General features: G+C 40.2%; 1 protein-coding gene across 2 annotated transcripts; it reads right to left on the bottom strand.

Moving 5' to 3' along the window:
* Positions 1 to 3,516: 3,516 nt before the first annotated feature.
* On the bottom strand, positions 3,517 to 7,965 carry LOC120908980 (glycine-rich cell wall structural protein 2-like). Of its 2 annotated transcripts, none has more exons than XM_040320531.1 (3): positions 7,861 to 7,965; positions 5,919 to 5,960; positions 3,517 to 4,339 (listed from the first exon to the last, which is right to left on the bottom strand). In XM_040320531.1, exons 1-3 carry the CDS (start codon positions 7,886 to 7,888, stop codon positions 3,690 to 3,692), a joined length of 720 nt encoding a protein of 239 aa, XP_040176465.1. In that variant the 5' UTR covers positions 7,889 to 7,965; the 3' UTR covers positions 3,517 to 3,689. The 2 variants fall into 2 exon arrangements, with proteins under 2 accessions (XP_040176465.1, XP_040176466.1); XM_040320532.1 differs by having other exon boundaries at positions 7,864 to 7,933.
* Positions 7,966 to 9,089: the final 1,124 nt, after the last annotated feature.

The following is a 9,089-nucleotide window of genomic DNA, read 5'->3' as shown; positions in this document are numbered from 1 at the left end:
AAGGCAAATCCACTTTGCACTACAAGTGCACTTGAAAGTACACTGAAAGTACACTAAAAAACAGCATTTTGCAAGGCAATGACACACTTCTAAGTTGGGGTGCCGCCTTAATGTAGACTTTCACATTACCATGGCCCAATGCCTCTATTCCTGGCATAAGCAAGTGCATTCCCAAGGGTACCCAGATTGGGCAAAAATACACCCATGTGTGGCTATCCCTGTCTGACAGAACTTGAATGGACTAGTTGGAAAGCTTTTTGCTGCAGATCAGTGTATTTTAACAGTGCTTGGTCCCGCTGTCAGGTGGAAATATTCTATCCACTTCCCACTGGATGAACAAAAAAAATACCTATGGCAAATTATATTGTTCTGTTTTATATACTTATGGCCACTGGATTCTGTATGGTAGACTATATTGTAGCATACGGCTGACCACTGCACTGAGTTTTATTTTCCACATGCTTGTTTAATATATTTTTATTGAGAAAAAGGAGACAGTTTAAAAAGTGAACAGTATAGCATTAGAACACATCTTCCATGGTGCAACGGAAGCAATACATTGGACTTATACGCTTAATATAGAAAGCTTAAAGTGGATGTAAACCCACTCTCATCCTTTCTAAACTACTGCCATAGTGCTGATCTATAAGAATATACATGCCTCCTGCATGTATCCTTACCTGTCAAATGTCTCCCCTCTGTCTGTTATGAGACCTGAAAAACTGCAGATTCTGTGGGTGGATCTGTTGTCTGGAGCTCGATGGGTGGAGTTATGATGTCAGTAGACTCCCTGCCCTCCTTTACACTCCCCTTGTCAACATGCATCTTTTCCTGTGTATTCCTTACACTAAATTCTGCTATGATCTCTAACATCCAGTCAAAATCTAGAAAAGTAACCACATGACTTCAGAAAAGGAGTGGGGGTGGGAATTAAAAAATAATGCCTGTCTCCAGGCTAGTGCATGAGATGTAAATAACCTGTCACTCACAGCAAGGGGGCAGGACGGACTTAGGTTTTTCTCTGTAAGTCAGTTTTATTTCACTGAACAATAAAAGAGGATTGCTCAGAGCTGGATTAACTCTGTGTGGCAAGACTGGGCACAGATGATAGGAAATCTTATACTCTACATTGTGACATAAAAAATAATAATAACATGAAAGAAGAGGTGCACTGTGTAGTAAAGAAAAAGAGAGGGGGGGTTGGAAAATGGGTGGGGGGGATGGGTAAGCCTCTTATTTTATACCGTTAGGTAAGATAGAGTGTGTGTGTAGTGTGATAAATGTTGATTGATGCTTTTCAACTATGGTGTTGGAGAAGACTCTAATGCCCCGTACACACGATCACTTTTTGTGATGAAAAAAAATGTCATTTTTTATCATGAAAAAAAATGACATTTTTCCAACTTCATCATTAAAAATGATGTTTCCCACACACTATCTTTTTGAAAAATGATGAACAAAGTGACGGCACTCTAAGGCCCCGTACAGACGAGCGGACAGTCTGATGAAAACGGTCCGCCGGACCGTTTTCATCGGACATGTCCGCTCGGAGATTTTGGTCTGATGGTTGTACACACCATCAAACCGAAATCCACGTGGACAGACAGCGCAGTGACGTGGCCGCACCGTCGCCGCGGCGACATGCGCGACCCTGGAAGGTCAATGCTTCCACGCATGCGTCAAATCACTTCGACGCATGCGAGGGATGGTGGCCCAGCGGACATGTCCGGTAAGTCGTACAGACGACCGAACATGTCCGACGGACAGGCTTCCAGCGGACATGTTTCTTAGCATGCTAATTATTGAATAGAGAAATGTTTTGTATGTTTTATTTAGGCATATCACCCTTATTTGTTGACACTGTGTGAATAAAGAACTAATGTTTGTCTGTTTAAATGTGGTGAAAAAGTCAACAATTTACAAACTTTTTCATTTTATGTAGGACACAATGACATTTCAGAAACCATATATTGATATTTGTAAAATTCTCTATTCTATCAACCTTTGCCAACAGGGGCGCCCACAGCTCAGTTTCAGCTTTTTCAGTAGGGTCCATAGAAAATTTGTGAAGTGTAGGACCAGCTTTAGTCATTCTTTACAAACAGCATCCCGACTTGATAACAGTTGCTTGAGTTTATTGTAGCCCCAAAACCCTAGTTGCTCAGTCAAAGTTCTAACCTATGGTTACTATCAAACATATAAATGTATTTTCGTGAAGCTTTTCAAGTTTGGCTTAAGTCCCATGCTTAATGGTAAAACATCTCCTGACCTTACCGGGTCAGAGAGAGACATATTACTCTGGCCACTATCTTCATTTATGTGTTTTGTTGACTCCACTGGTGTCCTCGGGTGCTTTATATGAGGCTAGTAGACCTAGGTTTTAATACTCCAGCTGTGTGTTTAGATTTAATCCTAACAAGAGTTAAATTCACCAATTTATGAGACTTTAGAGGCTCAAAAAGTGTTTGTCATTGTAACGGAATGACCCGTGACAAACAGAGACTTTGGAAGGATGAGGGGTACTCCTGTGCCAGCGTCACTAATAACTCTTGTGTCTAGGGTCACCCTGTGTCCCTTTTGGGCATAGGGTGACTGAGAATTTTTAATTAGAAATTACATGAGATGGGACATTACTGATAGTTCATATTGCAGGATCTTGAGATATTGCAAGTTGTTGGTTAATGTTGACCCAACCGGTCAATAGTGACTCATTTCTCTGTGTAGACTGTTGACATGATAATTGAGTCTGCTTCTGAAAGACCTATCATTGTGTGATGCTGCTTTGTGTGAATTCTATTGACATAAGATGTGGAATGGAACTTGTCAAGCTGTATGCGGAGACAGAACGTCTGTCTAAGATGTGGAATGAGAGTGTCAGATAAGCTGGCGTGGTTGATGGATGGGATATCGTAAACGGTGGTGACCGTTACAGTCATAAAATGTATAATTTTTATTACAATAAAATAGTTTGTATATATAAAAATATATTTTTATATATAAAAATATTTTGCACATAATAAAGTGAATACACAATCACAGAATACAACAGCTATCAGTGCTCCCAGCAATGAACTAACTATTACAGATCTCATGTCCCCAGCAGTGTTCACTACAGCTCTTAGTGTCCACAGCAGTGACCTGTACAGATCTCAGTATGTCAGCAGTGACCAGTAAGAAACTCATTGTCCCCAGCAATGCAATGACCAGTGCATCTCTGTGCCTTACCAGTCACCAGTTCAGATCTCATTGTATCCAGCAGTGACCAATGCAGCTGTCAGTGTCCCCAGCATGACCAGTACAGATATCAGTGTCCCAAGCAGTGACCAGTAGAGCTCTCTGTGCCTTCAGCAGTGATCAATACAGCTCTCAGTACCCCCAGCAGTGACCAGTACAGATCTTAGTGTCCCTAGCAGTGATCAGTATAGACCTCTATGTCTCAATGTTGATTCCATTCTGTGAATATGTGCAATTGTATTTGTGAATGTGGATTAATCAAATAAATTAAATACTACTAGATTTGAGATTTCAATAGCATATTTATTTGATAACAGAGGGCAGCATGACAAGATTTAATGTGATATACAAACACGGTAGTAGGTACTAACTGTTACACCTAATTTAATTATTGAACATAGCTTGAAAACTGCAGTAGAGAGATTTGTTTTTATCATAGTGATCTTGAGTAAGGTTTATTTCTTTACTCCACCTCCGAATCCGCCTTGGCTTGAATATCCTCCTTGTGGACCAAAGCTGCCTGATACCTGGCTTGTCTGGCCTGATGAAGAGCATCCTCCTGATACTTGGCTTGTCTGGCCTTGTGAACCATATCCACCACCTGATACTTGGCCCATCTGGCCTTGTGAACCATATCCACCACCTGATACTTGGCCCATCTGGTCTTGTGAACCGTATACACCTCCTGATACTTGGCCCATCTGTCCTTGTGAGCCGTATCCGCCACCTGATACTTGGCCCAGCTGGCCTTGTGAGCCGTAACCACCACCTGATACTTGGCCCAGCTGGCCTTGTGAGCCGTATCCGCCTCCTGATACTTGGCTCAGCTGGCCTTGTGAACCATATCCGCCGCCTGATACTTGGCTGGCCTGGCCACCATATCCACCTGATCCTAGGTCGACCTGGCCTTGTGAACCACATCCACCGCCTGATACTTGGCTCATCTGGCCTTGGGAGCCATATGCACCGGAACTAAATGCACCTCCGCTGGTTTGCAATTGTGAACTAATTCCACCTGAGCCGCCAGTTGACTGGGACAGAAATCCTCCTTGGCCACCATATCCACCTCCTTGTGTTTGGCAAGGATCAGGAACAGAGCAGGGGTCTAATAAGTAAACATAAAATGCAATTGTTAAAAATTCAGATTTTATAAGCATTTTTTTTTTAATTCATACTTTTTATTTTTAGCATAGTTTTGTATAAGGAGGTTAATTTAAGTTTGTTGCACTAGCAAGGATATTGTTTTATAAAAGTCATTTATTTTATCTTGTTTTTGAACCCTTCAAGATTATAATTTAGCATATTTATTTGGGCAATGCCCTTATGCTTGAATAACCATAGTGAGTTTTTAGATTCAATCTAATGCTTTATTTAAAGGCTTTGGATTTGATTTGTTGTACAATATCTAGCTAATGCAACATGCAGGATTACTGTCGTGATACTGTATATGTAAAGCCAAACCCTTTTCCATTAGTTTTCAAAAGAGTAGATAATTGCCATAGCAATTAAAGATTTTTCAAGGGATTATAATTATTTATTGAATTATGAATTGTATTAGGGTTACTATGCATACAGCTGACTTTTCAAACTTTCCCTGTCACTAACTTGTCAAAATAAAACTAGGACCAGCCCATTAAAAAAATAAGATAATTAGTTACCTCTACAGCAGGTGGTATCCTAAATTTGTATTGTATTTCAGATACTGGCTGCTGAATCCAACAGGTGTGTCTAATACCTGGTTCCTCACCACATAATATATGCTCTCATCTGCCCCTGTATCAGTACTGTATACTAAAGTAATGTAGAGGCCAGTAGGAGAAACCACAGCACACAGTAGCAGGTATTCAACATACTGGGAGATATCGGATACCAGTGTAAGCTGAATTTCTGCAATTAATGCAAAGTTTCAGGGCACTGCTTAACAAAGAGTAAGTAAATGACCTTCTACTTTTAAAGTATTGGCTGATTTTAGTTCCTTTGTGTGAGGTTTGTGACATGGTCAAGTTAAATGTATACACATTAATTTTCAATATCTATATATAAGCCAAGAGTTTTGCTTGAGGATGGTTGGACTGTGCTTGTTAATGTAAATGGGCCAAACTTTGAGTTATGAATCTATACATTCTTCCATGTTTATTAAATCTGATTTGTTTGTTGGCCATGTAACAACCCTATTAATTTGTTCTTGTAATTGTCACCATAGTTTGAAAAACTCCCACCTGAAGTGTCACCTCAGTGAGCATTGTATGATAAGCCTTCCTTACTTTATTAACCTAAATTGAATAGAGGTTGAACCAGACATCATAGCAGGGAATGTCTTCCTTCCTGCATGGGGACAAGGATCAGGGAATCCATTGCATAATAGGAAGTGTAATGTCACCACATGGCTTTTGATTGAGACACAGAAGATTAAACAGTGAAAGGTCATGCAAGGAAGGTATGATCTGTACCCATGTAGCAAAAAAAAGTGTTCCCCACTGAGCTGGAATCTTTCAGTCTGCTTATCAAGCTAATTGATTAAAAAAGCTAGCTAGAGTTTAACAGAATGGTCCACAACTCCCTATAAGGTTGGCTTTACTGAAGAATGCTGGCATTCTAACACTGAGATATTCTGCCAACATGTAACATTATGAGTTTCAAAATGTGTCTGCACTTAAGGCCTTAAGGAAAGGTTTAGTGACTACCTTGGCATTGCTTTGGCTGGCTCTGTTGTACAGGTGCACCACCTGTGAAAGAAAAAAAAAAGCATTATAGCATCCGCAATATGATAACTTTAATGGTATTCAGTTCATGGGTTAAGAGATACCAAAACAATTGCTTTATCTGGAATATATTATTTTAATTGCAATATTTGGGGCCACAGTTAAAGGGGTTGTAAAGGTACATGTTGTTTCACCTTAATGCATTCTATGCATTAAGGTGAAAAAACATCTCAGCATTAGCGCCCCCCCCCCCCCCCCCGAGCCCCCGTTTACTTACCTGACCCTTCGAAAGTCCCACGCCGTGAACGTGCAGGCTTCTCGGTCGGCTTTTCGGCTCATTCATTGGTTGATTGAAAGTAGCGCAGCCATTGGCTCGCGCTACTGTCAATCATATGCAATGATGCAGTGCGCCGGGGATTGGAGCAGAGTGATACAGTGAGCGGGCCGCCGGCTGTATCACGGGAGCGCGCCCGCAAGAACTTTCCACCATGCGAGAGAGCTTGCATGAAGGTGGAAAGTTCTTGCGGGGGAAACGATACAGCCGCTGAGGGACCCCAGAAGACCAGGTTCGGGGCCACTCTGTGCAAAACGGGCTGTACAGTGGAGGTAAGTATAACATGTTTGTTATTTAAAAAAACTTCTCTTTAGTGATCCTTTAAATTAGATCTAAACCCAGTCATTAAAAATCTCATACAAGGCTTAACATAGTAACGCAATTTCAAAAGTTTGTTTTATTTTTTTTTATCTCAAATTTATAAAAATCATAAAATTATAGGGAAAATTGCATGAACTCCACTAGTCAAAATATCTCTTTGGCTCACTTTTTATAGAAGCAATAGAAAAAAAAAAAAAAAAAATATATATATATATATATATATATATATATATATATACCCCTCCTTTTGTTTTACATACTATAAAACAACATATCTGTCTTTAAATTACAGCACACCGATTCGGGGTACCCAGATTCAGGGGACCCCCACTCTCACCCAGCAAACCCCCAAAGTGTATATCTTTAGTTGAATTGCGTCAGAACACGGTGACCTAAAACACAACATCGTGCTGAAAAAAAGGAAGTTCAATGCTTCCAAGCATGCGTCGACTTGATTCTGAGCATGCATGGATTTTTTACCGATGCTTTTGCATACTCACTGTCGGTTTTGACCTATCGGTTAGGCATCCATCAGTTCAATTTTAAAGCAAGTTCTACATTTTTGGACCGAAGGATAACTGACCGATGGGGCCCACACACGGTCGGTCTGGTCCGATGAAAAGGTCCTTCAGTCCGTTTATCATCGGTTTTGACCGACCGTGTGTACACGGCCTTAGACGAATATAGACTCCACTTCTCCACCGTCACTACTGGAGCAATAATTTTCACAGAGCATAATCTCCAATATGTTCTAAGAGCATATGCGCACATGCACCCTTTTTTCAGTTTACTATCTTTATAACGTATAATTTATATCTGCTTTGGACATCATTTCACTTGTTTGGACCACAAGCAACTAGCTATGCCACCATAAATGCACATGGATCCTTGTGTGCATTCTGGGGAGTGAAATTATTTATGTAAACATAAAAATCACAGTGCCTTGTTGGAAATTTCTCTCATTCAGCTATACATATTGATATATTCTGTTCAGTTCAGATCAATTGATTTTTCTGAGCAGTTTAGAGTTATATATGTAAACTGATGTTCCCAGACAAGGCAAAATGATAGAAAATTCTAAGCACCTCCTGTGAAAGTTCTACTCTTGGTGTTGACCCTCCAACCTGGTTTCCCTAGTTATACGTCACTGACACATCTCCTCTGATGAGGAAGACTATTCTTTTTTTTTTTTGGGCACATATCGCCTCAAAAAAACATTTTTAATAACATTTTGCAAAATACATTTAGCAAATAAAATACTCTACTCACCACCTTGTTTTCCTCCCTTTGTTGCCATGATTGTGCTTTCTGAAGTATTGTGACAGGAGAAGTCTTCTCAGAATGTTTAACCATGTGCTTTGGATCCTGTTTATATACAAAGTTCATTCCATTCCCAAATTATTCATCTGCATTCCAGATCCCTTTGCTAGCCAATGGAATTCCACCATGAGCAGTCACATATGGGTGTTAATTTTTTTTAAACTGGCAGGTTTGTATTTTAAGCCTGGTAGTTATAGTAATTAGAAACTTAAATTATATTCTATTTCTGAACTAGCATGATTCGTTTGGTGTGATTGTTTTTTATTTAATGATGTGATTCATTTTCTAAGCAATTTCTTTTGTATAGAAATGATCCATGTGTCCTGTTTGTAAAGTGTTCTTCATTCTTATTTTACTTTAAGTTGGGTTACTATTTGAAATTACATTTAAAATGAAGAACCTAATGTCCATTCTCTTGTGGGGAGCTGACAGTTTTTTTTATCTTATAATGCCTGATAGTGTCTCCTCAAGGCTGAAGATATACAACAGAATTAAGATGAATATAACGTTTTTACAAAATGGTGATAATGATTTCACATGGATATGATTAATATATAATATTACTACAAAGTGGAAGCTTAACAATTGTTAAGAACAGTTATGTTTTTGCCATCTGATCACCCTATGCCACTTCTGTGGCTCTGTTTTGGAACATATACCTGATCTGGGTAAAAATGTAGAGAGAGGCACGGATTCACGTAGTGCGGCGTATATTTGTGCGGGCGTAGCGCATCTTATATGCGCTACGCCGACGTAACATTGAGAGGCAAGAACAGTATTCACAAAGCACTCGCTCCCAACGTTGCGCCGGCGTAACGTAAATTGTCCGGCGTAAGCCCGCCTAATTCAAAGTAGGAAGGAAGTGGGCGTGATCCATTTAAATGAAGCTTGACCCCATGCAAATGATGGGCCGAACGAACGGCGCATGCGCGCGCATGCTCAGAATCACATCAAATTTACTCCCTAAGATACGACGGCTCAATGCCTACGACGTGAACGTAACCTACGCCCAGCCCCATTCACGCACTACTTACGTAAACAACGTAAAATATGACGGCTGTTCCGACGTCCATATCTTTGCATGTGATGCGCCTCCTTATATGTTGAATTACTTTACGTCGGAAGTACGCCTTACGTAAACGGCGTAGATTACTGCGACGGGCGCAAGTACGTTCGTG

Source organism: Rana temporaria, chromosome 8 (assembly GCF_905171775.1).
Source record: "Rana temporaria chromosome 8, aRanTem1.1, whole genome shotgun sequence".
In the NCBI taxonomy this organism is placed as follows: Eukaryota; Metazoa; Chordata; class Amphibia; order Anura; family Ranidae; genus Rana; species Rana temporaria.
This window is presented reverse-complemented; position numbering and strand designations above follow the sequence as displayed.